Below are 21,791 nucleotides of genomic sequence, written 5' to 3' on the forward strand. Positions count from 1 at the left end.
CCTCTCAGCCTCGGCTATCTCATCTGTAAAATCAACCTCCTAGAATTGCGAGGATTGAATTTGAGGACGCGGGCAAAGCCGGGAGCGCGGTGTGCGGCACAGGGTACACACTCGCTAAATGCTAGCTATCCATGGTGAACGCCGCCGTCGCCGCTGGTTTGAGAATAAATATATTGCTGATTGTGCCTGCACCTCTGGCAAATGCTATTATCTCCCGGTCTGGAGAAGAGAGGGGAGCAGTCGGTTTAGGGGAGTGGAGGTCATTCATTGACAGGAGATAAGCTGTGCTTTGCGGCTAGCCTGGCCCGCCCTTCTTGCACTCCGCTGCCGCGAAGGGCGAGAGGGACCACCCTGCGCTCTGTCCTCCGGCGGGGGGCGGGGGGGGGGGGACGCTGTCGCCAGCACGGAGAGCGGGGCACACAGGTGCGCCCGCCCTGCAGCGCACTGGCCTGGAAGAGTCCGAGGGAGATCTAGGGAGGGAAGCTGGGGTGGACGTGGTGGGCGGCGGGGTGGAAGGGGAAGGAATGGAGCGAAGCAAAAGGCTTTAAGGCCTCTCCCGTGCCTTCCTCCCACCCCTCCGGGGCGGGGGGGTAGCTAAAAATCTGGCAGGCTGAGTCGGGAGGGGCTGCAAATCCAGGCTCGGGGTCCAAGAAGAATTCTCCCAGGGCCGCGCGGGCGAATCTGTCAGGCTCAGGGACCCAGCGGAACGCCAGCCCGACCCCCCCCCCGCCCCCCCAGCCCGGCCTCGCGCTCCCCTCCGCCTCCCTCCAGCCGGCGCGAGCGGGCGGCGCGCTCCGGAGGGAGAGCTGGGCTGGAGGTTTCCTGCCCCTCGGCGCCCGCACCTGCCCTCCGCGCCCACCCCTGAGCCCGCGCCGACTGGGCAGCCGGGGGCGCCCCCCACCCCTCTCCCCCCGGGCCGGGGAGCCGAGGGGCAGCGCCGGAGCCCGGGGGGAGCGCAGCCTCGCCGGCCGGCCGGCCAGGGCCGGGGGCAGCTACGACGGCCCCGGGTAAGCGGCGGGAGGAGGGGAGGCGGGCGGGGCAGGGCCAGGGGGTGGGGGCGGCGGGCGGGGAGCGGGGCGGCGGGGCCTGGGGGCCGGGGCGAGGAGGGCGGAGGGGGCCAGCGGGATGGCGGGGAAGCGGCGCGGGGCGGCCACGTGAGAGCGGGAGCTTGGGGGGGTGCCTGCAAGGTGCTGGAGGCGGAGAGCAGGCAGGGCTCCGGCATCCCCCCCAGACTCCCACCAATCAGGTCATGGGGAGCCCAGCAGCCTCCGACGCCCCCACCCGCCCACTCCCACACGAATGTGTGGGGACAAACAGCGGGCAGACATGTGACTCGGCCCATGGGACCGCAAAGCCAGGCCCGTCAGTCTGGGGCAGGACTCGTGTGTCCAGGTCGAGCGGAGGGGACAAGAAGCAGGCTTTGGCCCCAGTGTGTGTCCCCGGTCTTTTGCCGGGGCGCTGTCTGCAGACTCACTGCAGAGCGCAGGCCTCGGGGAGGGAGCGCTCAGGGGGCTGGGCCCTGATTCTCGGGACAGCCCCCTTCAGTCCCCACCCAGCTAGGGACGGTGGGTTAATAAGCACTTAGACCCAGGACCCCTGCCTGAGAAGAGGGAGGGGGCACCGATCACTCCTGAGTCAGGGACAGGGCCACAGTTGGGCCTGGTGAGTTCCAGGAGGCTGGCCCCAGCCTATTGGCCTCTCTTGCATCTCCTCCCTGGCTCCAGCACTATCCCCGTTTATTTCGCAGCTTTTCTCCAGAAAGGGTTGATTTCTGCGAAGGGAGTGTGGCGTCCAGGAGAATCTGCAGGTAGGACACATCCTAGATACCTCTAAGTGGCCACACCCAGAGAGAGGTAGGGGACTCTTCTTGCATTCCTTGACCTCTCTTCCTCCCCCAGGGTGCCCCCCTCCCCACCTGCTTGTGCTGGTTATGTAATTAACCCAGCTGAGGCTCTCTGCCAAGCTGACAGTGTCCAGGGAGGCCTGAGGGGCCCAGGGCCTGGAGGGATTTATGGGGAGGAGGGACCGGTCCTTACCCCAGTGGGAAGCCCAGGGAAGTAGGTAAACACCTGTTGGGGAAAGGACACCACATGGGGCAGAAAGGAGATCAGGGTCCTAGTCTCAGTTGATAGCTCAGCTGGTTGTGTGGTCTACACTTCCCTGAGTCTCTGGTTTGGGGTTTCAGTTTTACTTTCAATAAAACAGGGAGAAGAGTCTCTCTCTCTCTCTCTCTCATATACACACCCCCACCACACTACATGTACGTGAGCAACAGTGGTTAGTGACCCTTCCTGGGATTGCTAGGAGTCCCATTGAGATTTTAGAAAACCTCAGATGGATGAAGGATCCCTGTACCTAACTAACAGTGGCCCCTGTTGATTGCACACCTACTGTTGTGGGCACTGGGCTTTACTTTTCATGACCTTGCTTTCATGGCATCACAACACCCAACAAAGTTTCTTGCCCAAGGACACACTTTAGTTGGCAGAGCTGGGAGTCAGACCATGGTGGGTCTCACCCCAAATCCTGCCCTATGTTTTACTATGCTGTATGTACACATACCCAGTGGACTGGATTTTGTGAGCCAGGCCAGACTGAGGGCCATTCAGCTGTGAACTGGGCAGATATGGAGAGAACACGCATCCACAGAGGAGACACGCACACATGCTGAAAAGCATGGCCCTGTGGGTGACACGAGTCCTGCCCCAGACTGACACCCATCTGCCCTGGGCCCACATAGCAGGCACTGGTGTCACCTCCTGCGAACAGTCCCTGGACAGGCGGTCTCAGGCTTATACCAGCCTCCCTGGTCACCATCCCCATCAGGAGAAGGCAGCTGGTTAGGAGGTTGACTTGGATTATCTCAGAAATAGGGGCTATTAGCCCCACTTTATATATGTGCAGAGCGTAGCTCAGATGGGGCCGGTGATGTGCTCTCGGACCACAGCTAGGAAACGTCATAGCTGGGGTTTTATACCTAAGCTCTAAAGTCACCAAAACTGACAAGCAAGGAGCGAACGAAACCAGAGCAAGGTGCAAGCCTGTAGCAGCCCTTTCCTGGGCACCTGCTGTGTGCCAGGCCCTCTGAGCTCGCGGGGGATGCCAGAGAATGAGACCTTGGTCTGTAGGCATGCACCAGCTAGAATCGCTGAACTTGGAGGTGGGAGGTACTGCAACGTTGTGGGGGGTTGGGTAGTTGCTGTAGCTTGCCATGTGCCCTTGGGCCCACTTCTTGCCCCCTCTTGAGTCTTCGCTAAAGTGGGAACACCTACTATCCCTGAGGGACACCGTCCTGACGATGGGTCACCATGTGCGTGTGCTAACATGAAGTACTCTACGAGTGGCAGGCTCTGGTCCAGGGTTCTTCACAGGGGGCATTTGGAAGTAGGGGATGTTTTTGGTCATCATGGTGACTGGAGCCGGCTGCTGGCTTGTACCTTCTAGCAGCAGGGCTGTAAGACGGCCTGCCCAATAAAGAACTCTCTCCACAAAATGCTGGGAGCACCTCCATTGAGACACACTGGACTTGGCTTCCCCCCCATCCCCAGGCTCTGTGGGGAAGCTTGGGGAGCTTGGGGAGCTTGGGGAGGTCAGACCTGGCCAAGAAGTCATAATATAGGAAAGAGTGATTCCCACCGGTGGGCGGGTGGTGCGGGGGCGGGGGGGGGGTGGACGGAGAAGGGAGGATGGAGAGGCTTGAGATGCAGCTAGGCGTTCTGGGAAACGGAAGGCATGCAGAGGGGCAGTAGCAGCTGCAGCCCAGTCCCCGAGGCGGGCAAGTACAGGACAGATCCAGGGAAACGCGGGCCTACCAAGCCCACCTCTTGTCCCCACAGTCCAGGTGGAGGCCGCAGAGGGCCCAGGGCAAGCAGGGGCAGCAATGGTGGGTCCTGACGGTGGCTGAGCCCCCAGCCCCTGGAATATGCAGCCCGGGGGAGCCCCAGGCAGCGGCGAGGACGCGGTGGCGGAGCGGGGCGGGAGGCATGGTCTCCACCTACCGGGTGGCCGTGCTGGGGGCGCGAGGCGTGGGCAAGAGTGCCATCGTGCGCCAGTTCCTGTACAACGAGTTCAGCGAGGCCTGTGTGCCCACCACTGCCCGCCGCCTCTACCTGCCTGCCGTCGTCATGAATGGCCACGTGCACGACCTCCAGATCCTCGACTTCCCACCCATCAGCACCTTCCCGGTCAACACGCTGCAGGTACGGGGCCCACTGGATCGGCCAGCCAGGGAGTCGGGGGGCGGGGGCTGGGAGGGGGAGCAGAGAAGCTGGACTCCCACCTTTTCTGGGCTCTGGCCCTGTCCCCCATCCTCTGGCTCCGAGGGCTCCGTGCCGCACCCTGGGCCACCCTGCTCAGAGCCATCATCTGTGCGCCGTAGGTCAAGAGCATGTAATGTGTGGTGGGCTGGGCACCAGGGTAGAACGGCGCGCAAAACAGATGTGCGCTGCGCTCTCCAGGAACCACGCATCTAACTCAGAGTCCAGGGAAGACAAGCAGGCTGTGCTTCCATAGGACAGTAAGTGTGTGCTTGGTGGCCTTGTGTCCGCTAAGTGGGACTGGGCAGGGAAGGGGCAGTGGAAAGAAGGGCAGGAACACTAGATGCCTGCCAGGATTCTGGGCTCTCAGACCCACGGCGTCTGTAGAAGGGACAGCAGAAGAAAAAGCCAGGGCCTGGGAAAGGTGGGCTCTCCAGGACGGGAGGCCCCAACCAGTCTTTTATCCAATGGCCTTTCTTTAAGTGATGCTTTGCCCCTTGACCTCCGGACTGGTGCATGGGGCAGCCTTCCTGCAGGAGTTGGGTTCTGGTGCCCCCAGTGCCCTGGCTGATAGTGTTCCTTTCCCCAGCCTGCAGGAACCACCAAGTTCTCCTTCCCTCAATCTCTCTGCCTCTGGCTTGGCAGGGGAGAGGCTGCAAGTGGGGGCTCAACTCTAAGACACATTTGCTCACCTAAGGAAGCCCCTGACCAGAGCGCATTCATGGGTTTCTCTGGAAGGACAGGCAGGGGCCACGGCTTGGCTGATTGTGACCACAAAGCCAGCCATCTCTGGGGCAGGGGCTTAGGCTCAGTACCATCTCGGCAACTCTGGGCAGGAGAACCGTGGCCCAAGTCCAGGGACACTTGGCAGCCCCGTCCCAGGTGTGGGCAATCCACACCAAAGACAAAAGCCCGACCCACACATCTGCCCCTTGGAAACCATGAGGTCGGGGCCGAGTATCAGGGGTCAGGGCCTTGTGCTTCTCCTCCGCAGGGGATATCAACAGTGCTCAAGTGGATCCGCAGACCTCATTCCAGTCTTGCTCACTGAGCCTTGCTTACTTTTTCACATTTTGTTGTAGATTAAATTTTAATTTAATTTCAGTTTTGGAATCCGTAAGACACAGTTTAAAAGTCTGAGCTTTGTAAAAAAAAAAAAGAAAGAAAGAAAGAAAGAAAGAAAGAAAGAAAGACCCAGAGAAATCCCAACTGTAAAAAGATACACCCAGAGAAATCCCAGCCCCGCCCTGCCCTCTTCACCCTGATTCTCACCCCCTCTTGATGGCCATCCTCACTGGTTTTTTATTTACACTTCCAGTTTCTTTAGACAAATAAGAAAATGTGTTCTTATTCCATTCCCTTTCTTACGGGAAAAAGAAAATTGTTCTCCACCTGGGCTTTTTGCCTTACATTATAACCTGGAGATCTTCCCCGAATGTTAGTATCTGAATGTGGGTAGCATGGCGGCACTGACCCCCCCCGGAGAGATGGACCATGGAGTCCCCTTTTGTTAGACAAGTGGGTTGCTTCCCATCTCCCACACCGATAGCCTTGTCCATTGTCTCTCTGCACACAGGGAGGCGTATCTGTGGAATCGAGCCCCAGAAATGGCAGGGCTAGGTCAAAGGATGAATGCAGCTGGATTTAGAAGGGGAGGTTTTCCTCCCCTTCTAGGAAGTTGCATATTTTGTGTTGTTGAGAGAGCACCGTATGTGATGAGTGCATGTTTCCCTAAAGCCTTGCCATCAGAGCGTATTGTCCAACTTTGGGGGTTCTGACAGTCCTATAGATGAGATGTGATATTCTCGGTGGAGTTTTGGTTTGTATCTCTGATGATGACTGAAGCTGAGCATCTTTTCATAGGCTTAAGGGCTTTTGCGTTTCTTTTTCTCACAACTATTAATGACTTTGTCCATCTTTTCTTTTGAGTTGTTGCCCTTTTTCTTCCTGATTGATCCTGAGTTTTAGACTCTCCTGGATATCCTGGAGCACAGGAAAGGGACTATGAGCAGAGGAATACTGAGAAAGGAGCCTGCATGGCCAAAGATCAAATATAAAAGCTAAGACTCTCACGGCCACTGTCCGAAAAGAAATACACGCTTTCTCAAGGCCAGCTGAGAGGCAGCCCAGGAGAGTGGTCTGAGCCTCCGCTCTTCCCCCTACAGCCCCTTTCCTGTCAGAGGAGGAAGCTGGGGTTAGAGAAACGAGCAACAAATCCAGGGTTAGCACCTAGGTGGCCGAGCCTCCCTCAGCTCCTGGGTCCTTAGAACTGGACTCAGTATCCACTGCTCCTTCTCTGCCTTGACACAGCCCCAAGATGGTGGCTTACAGTCTGGAACCCTGCACAGAGCCAGCTGGAAGGAAAGCTGAGCTTACCTGCTCCCTCCCTTCAATCAGGGGTGAAGGCACAACCCAGACAACCAGGAGCCTTCCTCCTCCCTATCTTAGGAGCCCCCAGAGAGCAGGAAGGAAGGCAGCCTGGAGGCCCCCTGGAGGAGGCAGCCTGTGGGGGGAGAGGTGGGGCGGTCACCCGGCAGCTGTCCCGTCTCCCCAGCAGAGAGCTGAAAGAAGCTGGGAGCCTCTGTGCCTGTTTCCCCATCGCTCCCACTTCCTGCTGATCTCCATTCCTTGTGGGGGTGGGGGGAGGAACCCCGTGCACCTGGGGGGGGGGCACCCAGGCTCCCAGAGGGCACCTCGTCCAGCAGAGTACAGTCTTCCTTGCTTCCCTGACCCGAGAAGCCAGCCCCTGGTTCCCGACGGCTTCAGATTTGTCCCCGGCATCTTCCCCCTGCAGCAAAGTTACAACTGAGCACAAAGAAAAGATGCCACATCATCTCCCAGGGGAAATCCACTGCAGCCTTTCAGTCGGGAGCTTTTCTGGAGCCAGACGGAACTCTCCACCACACCGGAGTCTTTCCTCTTGCGCTCCTGCTCTGAGGTAGAGAGCCCAGGCACAGCCCTCCAAGCCTGGCGCCTGCCTCAAGGCAGCTCAGAAGCCGGCGGGCACAGGCCGGCACACCCTCCTGCTTGCCTGGGCCCCCAAGGGAGAAGACCCTGGTTCCCTGTGTCCTTGGAGGCCTCGCCCTCCCCCAGCTTCAGAGACCCCCTTCTTTCCACACACTGGCTGCCTTTAACTGCTCTTGCATGTGCCATCTGCTGGAAAGTTAATCAGCTAATTCATCTCTTAGGGAACCTTCTCTCTAGTACACTCAGCCTTGCCGGGGGCTTGTTCCTCTGGAGCGGCTGCCCCTCCTCGAGAATTCGCCATAAGCATTCAGGAAGCTCTATCTCCCCGGCGCTGCCCTTGGGCCCTGGTCTAAGTCAGCCCCCACTGTGCAGCCAGTCTCAGTCTTTTTCTCCTCGGGACTTTCTCCTTCTCAACCCTGAGGGCAGTGTGGAACAAACCGAAGGGGCAATTCCAGGGAGCAATCTAAGGGCAGTGCTATAGGCCGGAGTTGCATGGATCCCGCCATGGAACAGGTGGGGTTCAGGGCCACAGAGAGCTCACCAGCCTAGGTAGTACAATTAAAGAGCCTGCTAAGAGCCAACACAAAAAACAAGGAAGGCCTGGCTCTGGCCCTCGCAGGAACTCACAACAGAACGAGGGAACTGGGATAAGGTAGAATCAGAGTGTTCTTAGCACACAGGAAATGAAGGGAGTAGTCCCCTGCTTGCAGGAAGGCTCCCTGGAGGAGGAGGTGGCTGGGGGCGAGGGGTGCCCTCAGGGTTGCTCTGACCTTGGCACTGGCTGGGGGTGTAGCAGGAGTGGCCAAACCAAAACTCCACCAAGAATATCACATCTCATCTATAGGACTGTCAGAACCCCCAAAGTTGGACAATACGCTCTGTTGGCAAGGCTTTAAGGAAACATGCACTCATCACATACGGTGCTCTCGCAACAACACAAAATATGCAACTTCCTAGAAGGGGAGGGAAAGCTCCCCTTCTAAATCCAGCTGCATTCATCCTTTGACCTAGCCCTGCCATTTCTGGGGCTCGATTCCACAGATACGCCTCCCTGTGTGCAGAGAGACAATGGACAAGGCTAAACTGGAAGACGGAGGATTTCAACAGATCCAACAACTAGTTCAGAGGGCTTGGCTCTTAGAGGCAGGCACTTAATACCTGTACTTGAACAAAGGACCAAGCATATGGATGAATGCATGAATGGGTTGGGCGATAAAATGAGACAAGGCAGATCTCAGCTCCAGATGTGCACAGGACAGTGAGTGCCACGGCTCTGGAGGTCAGGCAGCGTGACCTGCCCTATCCTGGCTTGGAGGAGGGGAAGCCGCTGCACCGAGCTCCTCTATTCTGCTCTGGACCAGGCCTCCTGGGGATGGGTGGGTGTAGGAGGCTTGGGGTGCAGTGGCAGGTGGGAATGCCGTCAGTCTATAGCTGGAGGTGGCTGGGGGCGAGGGGTGCCCTCAGGGTTGCTCTGACCTTGGCACTGGCTGGGGATGTTGCAGGAGTGGGCAGACGCCTGTTGCAGAGGACTCCGGAGCGTCCACGCCTACATCCTGGTCTACGACATCTGCTGCTTTGACAGCTTTGAGTACGTCAAGACCATCCGCCAGCAGATCCTAGAGACGAGGTGAGGGGCCAGGATATAGTCCATTACCACCTCAGTGGGTGCCCCAGTGCTAACCACTGCCCTGGAAACGGTGCAAGGGCGGGGAGGGTGGGACATTGATGAAGTACCCTCTAGTTCCGGCACACACATTCAAACATACACATTTTTTTTTTTAAAGATTTTATTTATTTGTCAGGGGGAGAGAGAGAGGTTGAGAGAACGAGTGGGAGGAGTGGCAGAGGGAGAAGCAGACTCCCCATGAAGCAGGGGCCCAACGTGGGGCTCGATCCCAGGACCCTGGGATCATGACCTGAGCCGAAGGCAGACGCTTAACCGACTGAGCCACCCAGGCGCCCCTCAAACATACACATTTTACTGTTCCCATTTCTAATAACACACTTTGGGATTCTTACCATGGGGTGGCTGGCTAGTCTAATGCAGTGGTTAAGAGCAGAGGCTCTGGGAAAAAAACTGCCAGGGCCACTCACCTGTATCACTTTAAGCCAGTTAACAGATACGCCTCAGGTTCCTCATCTGTAAGATGGGGATAACAGTTGTACCCACCTTTTAAATCAGTTTTGATTAGAGCATGTAAGGCACCCCGAGCGCTGAGCGCTGCGCCTGGAACAGAGGTATGGTGGTAGCAGTACTGACCAGGCAGGCACCGCCCGCCCTTGAAGTCCAGGGGTTGTGAGACCGGCCTGCGGAGTTCTGAGAGTCCCCGCCACCCCACAGGGTGATCGGCACCTCAGAGACGCCCATCATCATCGTGGGCAACAAGCGGGACCTGCAGCGCGGGCGCGTGATCCCGCGCTGGAACGTGTCACACCTGGTGCGCAAGACCTGGAAGTGCGGCTACGTGGAGTGCTCGGCCAAGTACAACTGGCACATCCTGCTGCTCTTCAGCGAGCTGCTCAAGAGCGTCGGCTGCGCCCGCTGCAAGCACGTGCACGCCGCCCTGCGCTTCCAGGGCGCGCTGCGCCGCAACCGCTGCGCCATCATGTGACGGGGACTGCGGGGCTGCGGCGGGGGGCGCGGGCGGGGCGGGGGGAAGGACCCTGACGCGCCCGGCCTGGCCCGCCCCCGCAGCCGCGCGCCTCGCGGGGAGGGGCGGAGGACGAGAGGGAGCCTCCTGCGACTGCCCGGCCCAGCCCCTCTCCGCGTCCGTCTTCCTGGGCCCGCCGCCTTTAGTGCGGTAGCTAGCGCCGTGCCCGGGCGGGCCCCAAGGGGCGCCTTGGCCTTTTGGGATCGCGAGGGTGAGCGCGGGGCGTGGGGGTGGGGAGGTGCTGCCTTGGCCGGGGCCCCCACCCGTCTACTCCAGAGAGTGTGTCTGTCATTGCCCTGCGTCTTCTTTCCCCGTGTCTGTCATCCCAAGCGTCTGTTGGTCCTTAGCTGTCTTATCCACCCTCCTGCCCCCAGCTCCGTTCACAGGGCTCTCATTTCGTTCATCCCCTTGTCGCAGATCCTGGCAGCTTCTCTGTGAGGCCAGCCTTTGGACCGTCAGCACCACCGGCACAGGGCAGAGAGATGCGGGTGGCCCAAGGACCGTAATCGGGGTCCTAGGGTTGAGGTCCCAGGTCAGTCAGGAGGAGAAAGGCTGAGCTCTCCCCGTTCCAGGGAGATCTCCCCGCCCAGCAGCCCCCAGAGACACAACAACTTACCTTCCAGCCTTAACTCGATGGTCCATCCCTGCCGGGTGCCCCTCATCCCCTTCCTGACCCCAAAGCCAGATCACCCCCTGGGTTAAAACTTTTTTTTTTTCCTCGACGGGAGCGTGGAGAGGGAATCCCCCAAAGGATAAATTTATTTCCACGATGCCAGGTTCCAGCCCTCTATTCCCTCCTGCGTTGGGTGGTCTGCAAGATTGGGGGATGTTGGGTTTGGGGGGCTGGTGGTGGGCAAGATGGTGTCCCGGGGTTGGGGGAGAGCGGTTAGGTTGCGCTAGTAAAGACTCTTATTTCCCCATCCCACTCCAATCTGAGTGCCCTAGACCCTGCCTGCCTTGAATCTCAGATTTCTCTGATAAATCTGGGGAGGGGCAGAGCCACTAAAAGAATTATGGGGACCCTTGTGCTTGAGGGAGATATGCCCACACCCCCACCCCTATATAGAGGCCCTCAGGATCTGATGCCCCCCTTGTCCCAACACCAGTTTGGCCCTATGCCCTGACTCACTCCACCCCATTTTCTCCGGCTGCCTGGCCGGTTTCTACCTCTCGTCACCGGAGCTGATCACTGTCAGTTTTGTACCGATTTAGAAATAACAAAATCCATGAAGATACTAGGAGCGGCCTGAGGGATTACTGGGGTACTTGGAGAGTGGGAGCAATGGTGCATGTCCCCTGCCCCTGGCTGAGTTTTCCTTGAGGCTGACTCCTGAGCCCTGGTGTGGTGGGAGGATAGGAAGGTCCGTTGTTAGAAGAGGGGCAGATAGATCAACCCAGCCTCCATGTAGCCCAGCTGCAGTGTGTAGACCAGAAAATCAGGTAGCCCAGAGTGGTGATGGAGCAGAGTCTGGGGGGGGAGGGGTCATGGGTAGGGAATTTATCCAGATCCAATGTGAGAGGGAATCTGATCCTCCCTTCCACTTCCCCAGCTGATTCTCCCTCCACCTGTGGGGTGTAGCACAGCCCTGCAGTGACTGCCCTGACCTTGGCGGTCCAGTATGCCTGGGTTCTTGTCCCTGCTGTGCTGCATGACTTTGGGCAAGTGACCCGCCCTCTCTGAGCCTCCCTCTGAAACAGAGGAGGTGGCTCCCCTTCCCCACACCTTGGAGTGTCTGGGAGGGTAAGGAAGAGGGCCTGCCCCCTTTTAGCCCCTGCATCCCTGCCCCTGGTTCACCAGGGGGATGGGGTGAGGGATGGCAGCATCTCACCTGCCCCCATCACTGTCACCCCCAGCTGAGGCACCTGAGGTGGGCATGGGGAACCCAGGCCTCTGGCTGCCCCTTATGGGAGCCATTAGAATGTATCGCCTGGCCGGCCCCCCTCACTCCCTCCACTGCACTCCAGGTATTTGATTTTGATTCCCTCCACCCCCATTCTGAGTCTCTGTCCTCCCCGCCCCCCCCCCCCGGGTTTCCCACCACAGGGTCTGGAAGTGTGTGTGATGCCCATTGCGCTGTGATCGGAAGTCAGATTAAAAATCAGGGAGTGTTTTCCCTTGTTTCTGTACAAGGTGTTGGCTCAGTTCCTGCCCTGTGAGGGAAAGGGCTCCCCTACAGGGCCTGGCTGCTGAGCTCTGCTGTGGAAGGACCGTCAGGGCGATGAGGTTGCTCTGAGTCCCAGAGCCTGGGTCAACCAGGAGAACTAAGAAGAGTTTGGGACTCACCTCTCCACCTAACCTCTGAGCCCTCCCACGCTGAGCAAAAACACTGGAGGGGGAAGTGAAAGGTCTCCCCCGGCCACTCCTGGGAAAACTTTCATAACTGGACTCAATCCCAGCTCCTGCTGCTGTCTCTTTGTTCCCACTTGTGGCTGAGCTGCTGTGGCCCATTCGCGGCTGTAGATGTGATAAGAACACTCTCCACCATCCCTCTTGACTCCCAGTGATCTCAGTTCCCAAAATCCAGAGCAAAGCTTTGAAGTCCTTGAAGGCCTGTGTGTGTCCCTGTCCTTGGTGCTGACACACCAGCGGCTTCCAGGAGAGAGCGGCTGTCTGGCAAGGTTGGCGGAGCCTCAAGAGAAGAAACCTCTCACCCCCGCTCCCTGTCCCTCATCCCCTTCCACTCCAGTAGGTAACGCCTGAAGCTACTCCTTCCTGCACCTGGGAAAACGCTTGAAACTGTGCCTTCCTGCACCACCACAATCCTCGAGTGAGGGACTCAAGAAGTCTGGGGCTCTGAAACACACCTACAAGTGTTTAATAGCTTACAAGAGTTGTGGAAATGGTGGCCATAGCCAGAGGCCAGGAGTCTGGGGAGCTGTTCTGGGGGGAAGCAAGAAGACATAGGGTGGCCCCGGTGCCCCGGGAGTGGGAGTGAGGGGTTGCCCCTTTGCCCAACAAGCAGATTGAACCTATATTTGTCTTCTGACCCCACCCACACCCTCTCCCCTGCCAAGGCCCCTCTGTTCCTGCAGCTGAGAGTCCAGTGGATACATGGCATCCTTTTCACCTCCCTTCTCCCCCGGACTCACAAGCTCAAGGCTGGGAAGCCTCCTCCTCAGACCCAGGACTCATCCTCTGGTGGGAGTGGGGCTTGATCAAGCTGCTGGAGACCTATGCCCTCCAAAGGCTGGGGGTTGCTCTTCAGTGGGGCAGCTGGTTCTTCCCTCTTCTTTCCTTCCTCCTCCTTCCCTGCTGAGGCTCCATCCACCAGGGTTGCCCCCACTCCCTTTCTGCCCAGTGCTCTCACCAGCCTGCCCCTTGAGGGTGCCCTGGCTGAACCCAGGTGGAGGTAGGCCAGTGGCCTGGGGATTCGTGAAGGCTGCTTCCCAGGCCTGTGGTCTCTCCGGGGCCGGATTCTGGGCCTCAGCTTCAGCTTGTAGATGGATGGGACTCTCTGGGGCTTTCGGAGTGTTCTCTTGGCCTTGCCTGGACATGCCTGGGTTTTGTCAGAATTGGGGTCTGAGGGTGAAGGTGTGGGGGCTTCCAGGCTGGCAGACACAGTGGGGGCTGAGCAGTCCTGCCTTCCTTGAGCTGGTCCCTTCTTCATCCCGGTACCCTTGGCACTCAGGCTTGCCTTTACCTTTGGCCCACTCTCTCTGACTCCCGGTTTCCCTTTTGGGCTTCCTGGTCCAGTGGTAACAGATAGCTTAGGGGAGCCTGTAGAGGCTGCCTTCCAGGCTCCCAGGTCCACTTTAAGGAGAGGTGGGGGGCCCTGAGCCAGTTCTTGGATGACTTTGTCATAAGGACCCCCAGGCTCAGGCCACCGCCCACCTAGGCTGGGGACGTAGACTCCACTTCGAGGGATGACTCCAGACCCTGTGCCCTGGGGGCAGGCACCCCCCACCTCTAGCAGCTTCATGTTGGCCAAAAGCTCCTCCTCAAGACTATGGTAGATAGCTTGATCCTTGGTTGCACCCAGGGGCAGGGGAGGATATCGCTCCTCCCACTCCTGTGGGCCCAGGCCCCAGGGTCCCCCAGCTTTTGCTGTCACCTGGATGTCCAACTTCTGGTCCCCTTGTCTCGCATCCGCAGAGAAGTCCCCATGTCTGCACCCAGCCAGGTCCCCAGGGACAGCCCTTGGGAGGGGGCCACTCCCCAATTCTGTCATGGGACCTCCGCCTGCAATACCTGGAAAGCTGCTTCCTGGAGTGGGGGGGCAGGCAGGGGGCAGCCAGACAGGGATCTTGGCGGGCCCTTTAACAGGGGACAGAGAGCGGACAGCTGCTGGCTCCCTGAGCTGGGAAGAAGAACCCTCAGCCTCACCCCTGAGTGATGGCCTGAGGCCCATGGGCTTCGCTGGGCTGGAGGAACAAGGCGGCGGAGATAGTCCTCTTGCTGGTGTCCTTTTGGCGGTGGCTTCGGGGGCTCGGAATCTCTGGGAGGTGGGGGCCCTGGCGTGAGCTCCCTGGCTGTCTGTCTCCTCATGAATCCAAGATGTGGGAGTCCTTCCTCTGGGATGTTCGGAGGAGTATCTCTCCTCCCTCTTCCCTGAGGAGGTGCACCGTGGGTCTCGGCCCCTATGGGGGGATGAGGAGTGGGGGCTGAGTGGGCTGTCCCCCACTGGCAGCTGCCTCCAAGACGGGGTGGGTGACTTCTCCTGGTGCCTGGAAGGGAGAATCATGAGGCTGGCAGGATCATCTCATCCAGTCCCCTGGCTCTGGGAAGGGATGACTTTCCCCAGCCAGAACACCAAGGGGGCCAGACTTCATGTTGAATGAAACAGATGCTCTCTGTCCCTCTGGGCCCGCCCGAGTCTTCCTTATGACAGATACTGTTCAAGTTTATTCTCCCTCATTCCCCTGTGTAGCAGCTAGAAGCCTGGTTTGGACCCCGGGTTACTTCAGGTCCCGCAACTTCAGCTCACCAGTCTTGGGGGAGGGGGCGTTTGAGTATCTGTCCTACTGTGAAATGGCAGAAGATCCTTGGGAAATCTCTATGGGCCTTTATGGGCCTCAGCCTCTTCATCTGTGAAATGGGAGGGCATACGAAAAAGCTAGATGATCCCAGTGGTACTGAGTGCCTTTTTGGTTCTGAACACCTGGGGTACGGGCACCGTTCGGAGACCTGCTTCCCGTATATTTCTCTCTGAGAATGTGGGCCCCAGAGAAGAAAGAGACCCTGCTCTGGCCCTCTCCCTTGTACCTCAGGAATGATGCTGTCTCTCTGGGGACTCCTGCCTCTGTTCCCCATTTACTGTGGGTTCTAGGGGTGGAGGAGGTGGGGGGCCTCAGCTTCCGGCCTGAAGAGGTATATGTCTTCCAGTCCACGGGGGGCAGCGGGCTCTGGGAACGGCTGATAGTCATCGCTGGCTGGGGCTGCGAGGGCCCGTCCTGCACCCTCACCTCATGCTGCACCGGTGGGGCAGGGGGCTTCTGGAAACTGCCCGCCTTGTGTGCTGCCAACACAGCCCCCCAGAGAGAGGAGAGGAGGAAAGGGTTAAATTCCTGCTGATGGGGCCCACTGTTCTCCCCTAGCTGCCCCATGCCCCAACCCACATTGGAGACAGTACGACCTACAGTGGCGGTGCCAGGACTTCCTCATAGGGGCGCAGGGGACAAAATCTGGTCAGAGGGCCCAGCTCGGGGACTTGTTTAAAGCTGCGTTTGTATTGCAAGTTCACATTTTTTACTTGGATGGCATGCTTATCTGGGGTGGCTTGAGGTGCTAATAGAGATTATGGGGGGACTAAAGACCCCTCTAAGGCATACTCGGTGCCCCCACTGTGGACATCAGAGCCAGACCTCAGCCCTGCCAAGAGGCACCCTGACCAAATGCGAGTCTATGTGTTTGGCGCCATCTTGTGGCTATGATTGGTATTGCACTGTGGTTGCCTTGCTTTCTTCCCACAACTGAGGGTATCATGCCAGTACCTTTTTTTTTGTTTTTTGACACCAGTACCTTCTCTGGTATCTTCCTTTCTCCATATTTCTTGCCCCTGGAGATCAGACCTACCTCTTACCTCTGCTTCTGGCCTCCCGACCCAAAGCCACAGGGAAGAGACTCTCAGGGGACTCACAGAGGGACGTGCACCGGCAGGGGTCATGTTTGTCCAGATAATGGCTGAGGGTGTCCCAGCCGCCCCCCACGCGCACCATCACGTGGTTCCGGAGGATCTGTAGGGGACAAGGATGAGGTTGGGGGCGGGATAGAGGGCGTCCCCTCTTCCTGGAGCAGCCTGCACTTTTCCAGCATGCACTCCTATCCATGTACACATGAGCACGCAGGTATTCCTTGCACAGGTGTATCGTGGGGGGGTGTATTGTGCAGCCTGTCTCTCCTCCACAACTAGCATCGGATAACACATGTTGTCAAGGGTGGTGGCCAGGCTGACAGAGAGTTGCCCCACAACTAGACAAGGGATCTCACAAGCACTGTGCAGCCTGGCCCCGGAGCACTCTCTTCTCTCCCTTCACTGGAAAGGGATTTCCACCTGCACATGCCTGTAGCAGAAACGTGGCCCAGGGGCACCTGGATGGCTCAGTCGGTTAAGCATCTGACTCTGAATTTTGGCTCAAGTCATGATCTCAGGGTTGTAAGATTGAGCCCCCGGTGGGGCTCTGCGCTGAGTGCGGAGCTTGCTTGGGATAGTCTCCCTCTGCCCCTCTCCCCCCACCCCGCCCTTGTTCTCTCTCTCTCTCTCAAAAACAAAACAAAACAAAAACAAAAAAAGTGGCCCTGCTTTGCTCTGTAGCGGGTATGTCAAGGAATCTTGGGAGTGCCATCCACTCCACTCTGGGACTCTGGGGCAGGTCACAGTCTCTCTCAGGCTTCCCATTTCCTCAGCTGAAATTCCTTGTCCCTACCTACGAGCTGGCTCTGTCCCCGGGTATGGCCTGCGATCAAGGAGAGGGCTTGGCCACGCCTCTAGGTACAATCTGTTGCCCGTGAGGCGTGGCTGGGTATGAGGGGCGGGCAGTGAGAGGCACTTCTCAGATCCCTACTGCGGATCACTCTGCAGGATGTACCAAGCCAGACATGGGAAGCCTGGACTATGGGGCCCGTGTGGGCTGGGCTGTGCACTGAACACAAACTTGGAGTTCTCAGGCCCCTTGCTCTGACCAAGCATGTGGATGGAGTGGAGGCAAAGGACATTCAGGAGTACCCTTCATACTCTATTTCTGCCTGGACACCCCTCTGCACTAGGCTAAGGTGGAGCGGATGGGGGCAGGGTTCTGGCTGCCCTAATAGGAGGAGGGGATAGGATTGCCAGCTTTGCCAACTATCTTCTGGGAATTCCGCAAGGGAGAGAAAGAAAGCCCCAAGTCCTGATAGGTTGGGGTGAATGGTGACTTCCTGTCCTTGCCCTCAGTCCTGGGCAAGGTCCCACGAAAGGCAGCGCTATTCTGCTGATCCTGGGGACACCCCAACTCTGGTCCCCAGACTTACCCGGATGAAGATGAGGGTGTTGGAATCCCCCACGCGGTACTTCCCCTCAGACACTTTAACCATGGAGAACTGAACTGGGCACGTGCAGCGGCTCACGAGGCTCTGAACCTGTGGGCAGTGACAAGGGGCTCAGCCCTCCCTCGGCACAAGTGCCCAAGCTCCTTATCCCCCACCCTGGGTCAAGCCCGATGAGGGGGAGCCTGCCTGTCCCCCAGAGCCAGCCTCCAGGCTTCTGCTGAGGTCAGGGCTGGAGGCTGAGAAGCAAGTGCAGAAATGACCCAGTGACATCGAGACCTCGAGTGGTCACTTATAGTTCCGTGGCCTTGTGGGTCAGCTGACGGAGGCCGTGGAGTGTAATGATGTAGAAGGTGGACCCTGGAATCTGACGGCAGCTGGAGTCCTGCCTCACCACACCATAGGCCTTGGGCAGGTTAAGAAACCTCCCTGAGCTCTATTCCTGGGCGGTAGAAATGGGTTAATCCCAGCACTCTCCTATGAAGCGCCCCCTCCGTGCCAGACACTGTTCCGAGTACTTCATATGCGCTGGCTCATTGAATATTCAGCAGCCATGGAAGGTAGGTACTATTACACCTCCACGCTACAGATGAGGGAACTGAGGCCCAGAGAGGTTAAACAACGTGCCCCAAGTCACACAGCCGCGGAGCAGTGGAACTAAGCCTTGAACCGAGGTGTCAGAGACGGTGCCAGAGGCAGTGTTCTCAAAAGTCGCGCGGCGGGGCTCAGTGAGAGAGGTCTAGAGCGCGGGGTTGTAATACAAACGTAATAAGCGGCTTGCGGGGGCCGATACGTGATGAGGCTTGAGGCTCCGAGGGGAGCACGACTTAAGCAACGCCGCACCGAGAATTCAGTCGGGGGCGGGGTGCTGGGGCTCCAGAGGGAGGAAGCTCCGAGCGGCGCGCGCGGACGGGGAGGGGGCGGGGCGGGCGGGGCGGGGCGGGGCCTGGAGGGCGTGTCCGGAGCCCCTCACCAGCTGGTCCAGGTGGCGGAAGTGGCAGGGCGGCCGCGCGGGGGGCTCGGGCGGCGGCGGGTCCGGCGGGGGCAGGGCCAGCTCCCGCCGCAGCTCCTCGTCGATCTCCTCCTCCAGCCGCACGAGGGTGGGCGCCGCCACGCCGAAGCGCCAGGCTCGGCGGCCCAGCTCCAGCAAGCACAGCACCACGTTCTTCACGTTCTTGCGTAGCACCAGGTCCTCCGTCTCGAACATCACCACCTCTGGCAAGCGGAGGTGGGGGAAGACGGCAGGCAGCCTGAGCCCCCTGCGGACCTCCGCTCTGCGGAGTAGGTGGGAGAGCGCTGGGGCCGTCCCTGGCCCGGGGTCGGGGCCCGGGGGGGGCGGGGGGTGGGAGGGAGGGGGCTGGCTCGGATCGCTGGATCTTGGGGTCTGGCCGGCCCCTAGGAGGGGTCTGAGCAGAATCGTTCAGGCTCTCAGGGCATGGTAGGTGGCCAGTCCAACAAGACAGGTTGGGGTGGGAAGAGGTGACACAGCCAAGCTGAGAAGCCCAGAGCCCGGCTGTGGGTTGCGCTCCACCTTGCCCTTCTCCCCACTCCGTTTGGATATAGGGGTCTAGGAGTAAGAAGCAGTTTGTTCTGCTTCCCACCCACACAGCTCACCTCCGATACCAGCGGACATCTGGAACTCAACCCTCAGCCCACATATAACCAGGCAAGGTTGAGTACAGGCTCTGGAGCCTGACTGCCCGAGTTGGAGTCCCGATTCTCCCACCCAGCTGCCGTGTGTCCTTGGGCTAGTCCCTGAGCCTCAGTCTCCTCCTCTGTAAAGTGGGATGTAGACTGTTTCATGGGGGTTGCTGTGTCTGCGGACAAGATCTGGCTACATGGGAAGTGCTCGATGAGACACTAGCTTTTCTCAGCCTTCCAGTCCTGCTCCGCACTGCCTTGCCAGCCTCCAGCAGGTGAGCCTGACTCCTCCCTCCACCTCAGCCCCCACCCCCTCTGACCTGGAGGATGGCACAACATCCAGCTTCATCCCACTAGGCCTAGGAGATGAGGGACCCTGGTGGGGGGCAGGCGCAAGGCCATCTCCTCCTCCAGCCGCACCAGGGTGGGCGCCAGGCTCCACGGCCTGGGAGAGGAGGGATCCTGGCCTGTCACTCCCCTGGGCCTCACAAGCGTCAGCACAGCTGGCCCCTCCCTAATGTCCACTTGCCTGCCTCCCTGTCCTTCCCCCCACCCCAGCCCTATGCCCTCACCCACCCTGGCTTCTCCCAGTCGTCCAAACACAGGACCTTCTCTGTGCCTTTGCTCCTGCTGTTCCCTGCTTAGAATTCCCTTTCCCCCAAACTTCTACTTGTTCTCCAAGACTCAGTTCAAATCCTCCTCCTCGGAGAGGCCTTTCTTGGCCCCCACTATCCACCCATTTCCTCCCCTGGCTCCTCAACACATACACTTCTATTTGAGGCTTTGAGCACATTGGGCTGTAATTGGTGTATCTATTCATCTGTCTCTCTTCCTAGACCATGAACTCTTTGGACACTGGGACTCAGTCCTCTTGGTCCTTTGTGCCCAGCACAAAGGAGATAGGGACTAAATGTGTGTTTGTTGAATGAATGAATCATTCAGTCAACACATTTATTTATTGAGGATTTACTACGTGATGGGGGAAACTGAGGCACAAACAGCGATGAGCTGGCCCAAAGCGAAATGAGGAAAGAGGACCCTGGCTCCTGACTTCCAGTGCAGTCCAAGCCTTAGAGAGGAGGTGGATTCTGGCAGGATAAGGGCCTGGGGATGCGGGTGCAGGGTGGTTACCTTGGACGCCCATCTCCTTTCGACACCACTGGATGAAGTTGGAGACGTTGTCCCGGGCCTGGAAGGTACCCGGCTGGGCGGCCTCGTTGCAGGAAACCCCAGCCCGAGGCAGGGGAATCCTTTGGGCTTGGGTAGGTGCCTCAGCCAGGAAGGCCAGGGCGGCCTCAGTGATGGTGTTGGCATGCCGGCACAGCACCAAGCCTGTCTCCAGGACCTGCAGGAAGTTGGCCACGTTGATGTCCAGCCCGTAGAGATCCCGAAGCCACTCGGCCAGGTCCTCCATCATGGCTTCCAGGTACTGCTCGCTGGACTTAAAGGGCCGAATGCTATGCACCGGTGGCCCCAGGCTCCCAGGCCTCCTCCCACGTCCCCCAGGCCGGGGCATGGTTGGACCCTCAGCAGGGAGGAGGTCCTCCTGCTGCCTGCTGGGCCTTGGCTTGTTCTCCCTGACTCAGGGCGGCCCCTTCTACCCTCCGCGAGCCCAGGATTTCCGGCTCTGCTACTTGCCTCTGGCTTCAGCCCGGCCCCCGCCCCCCCACATTCCTCAGTGCCTGCCAGAACTTTCCCTACTTGCCGGCCCTGCAGTGACCTCACTCTTGGGCTGCCCAGTTGGCCCAGAGGTCGCCAGCTCCCAGGACAGATGGAGGTGAGGACACTGCTCTCCCCCCCCCCCCCAGGACTAGACTGGTCCCGCTGGCTGCCTCCCACCCCCCAGCGGTCGGCAGTGGACAGCAGAGCCCAGCATCAGCCTCTCCGCTCTGCTGTCCCCTCCTCTCCTTGGAGACAGCTGCTACAAACACTCCTTAACCCTTCGAGGCAGCCAGCCAAGGACTGCCCTGCACAGCCCGCCCCGGGACGGAGCAGGGAGGGAAGCCTGGGCCTGGCTTCTCTCCCTGGGTTGAAGGCTGGGGCTTCCAGGGAGTAAGGGAGAAAGGCAGGGCCAGGGGTTGCCGAGCCCCTTGGCGTTTAGCGAGCACTGTAAGGTAAGGATGAAAGAGACACAGTGCTAGAGTCTGATGACTTCAGCCCTGGCCCCTTCCCTGTATCCCTCTGTGACCTTCATATGCACCTCACCTCTCTGCGCCTCAGTTTCCTCAACTATAAAATGGGAATCATGTCCCCCTCTGGGGGTGCTGTGAGGAGTAAGGGAATGACGTAGGTGGGAAGTTTCAGGACACACGCACACTCAGGACTGGGGGGGTCCCAGCTCTTGCTGATTCTCCCAGCAGCCCTGTTTATGCCCCACGATCCCCGCTTTCTCTGAGAACCTGCCCCATCCCCCACTCTAACCCCGGGATTCCTGTAGAGCGGGCTGTGGGCTGTCAAAACCGCAGGACCTCACCCCGGCCACGGCACTGTAAGTAGCTCCTGTGTGCCAGGCGCCATCACAGGCCCGACGAGAGAGCAACAGATGAGGTGCCGGACGTCACGGAGGCTACATACATGTTAGTGGGGGATGGGTGACAGGTGCCAAACACATAAATCCACAGTGAGTCACATGGTGATAAATACCAGGGAGAAAAATAAAGCACTAAGGGAGACGGGGTAGTGTGTGGCATTCTATGTGAGGTGGTCAAGGGAACGCCTCCCTGATGTGGTGATATCTGAACAGAGGCCTGAGGGAAATGAGGAAGCAAGCCCTGCAGGTATCCCAGGGAAGGGTATGCGGGCAGAGGGAAAAGC

General features: G+C 58.9%; 2 protein-coding genes across 3 annotated transcripts; one reads left to right on the forward strand and one right to left on the reverse strand.

Annotated features, from left to right (window-relative positions):
- The first annotated feature begins 780 nt into the window (after positions 1–780).
- RASL10B (RAS like family 10 member B) lies at positions 781–11,955 on the forward strand. 2 transcript variants are annotated; one of them, XM_035026593.1, is made up of 5 exons: positions 781–1,007; positions 1,748–1,853; positions 3,837–4,199; positions 8,726–8,850; positions 9,565–11,955. In XM_035026593.1, exons 3-5 carry the CDS (start codon positions 3,984–3,986, stop codon positions 9,833–9,835), a joined length of 612 nt encoding a protein of 203 aa, XP_034882484.1. In that variant the 5' UTR covers positions 781–1,007; positions 1,748–1,853; positions 3,837–3,983; the 3' UTR covers positions 9,836–11,955. The 2 variants fall into 2 exon arrangements, with proteins under 2 accessions (XP_034882484.1, XP_034882483.1); XM_035026592.1 differs by having other exon boundaries at positions 1,748–1,807.
- Positions 11,956–12,941: 986 nt separating this feature from the next.
- GAS2L2 (growth arrest specific 2 like 2) lies at positions 12,942–20,518 on the reverse strand. The gene is made up of 6 exons (XM_035027354.1): positions 20,109–20,518; positions 18,310–18,551; positions 17,322–17,429; positions 15,952–16,048; positions 15,078–15,330; positions 12,942–14,539 (listed from the first exon to the last, which is right to left on the reverse strand). Exons 1-6 carry the CDS (start codon positions 20,491–20,493, stop codon positions 12,991–12,993), a joined length of 2,634 nt encoding a protein of 877 aa, XP_034883245.1. The 5' UTR covers positions 20,494–20,518; the 3' UTR covers positions 12,942–12,990.
- Between the last annotated feature and the right edge of the window lie 1,273 nt (positions 20,519–21,791).

Source organism: Mirounga leonina, unplaced genomic scaffold (genome assembly GCF_011800145.1).
Source record: "Mirounga leonina isolate KUSES-001 unplaced genomic scaffold, KU_Mleo_1.0 Mir_200, whole genome shotgun sequence".
NCBI lineage: Eukaryota > Metazoa > Chordata > Mammalia > Carnivora > Phocidae > Mirounga > Mirounga leonina.

Bases quoted from the DNA above. Each gene is read 5' to 3' on its own strand.
- RASL10B (XM_035026593.1), top strand. From the start codon at position 3,984: ATGGTCTCCACCTACCGGGTGGCCGTGCTGGGGGCGCGAGGCGTGGGC. The intron at 4,200-8,725 runs GTACGGGGCCCA...GGGATGTTGCAG, and splicing joins TCCCGGTCAACACGCTGCAG to GAGTGGGCAGACGCCTGTTG. The intron at 8,851-9,564 runs GTGAGGGGCCAG...GCCACCCCACAG, and splicing joins CAGCAGATCCTAGAGACGAG to GGTGATCGGCACCTCAGAGA.
- GAS2L2 (XM_035027354.1), bottom strand. From the start codon at position 20,493: ATGCCCCGGCCTGGGGGACGTGGGAGGAGGCCTGGGAGCCTGGGGCCA. The intron at 18,552-20,108 runs GTAACCACCCTG...TCCGCTTGCCAG, and splicing joins AAAGGAGATGGGCGTCCAAG to AGGTGGTGATGTTCGAGACG. The intron at 14,540-15,077 runs GTACAAGGGAGA...TCTCCCTTCCAG, and splicing joins GAGACAGCATCATTCCTGAG to GCACCAGGAGAAGTCACCCA.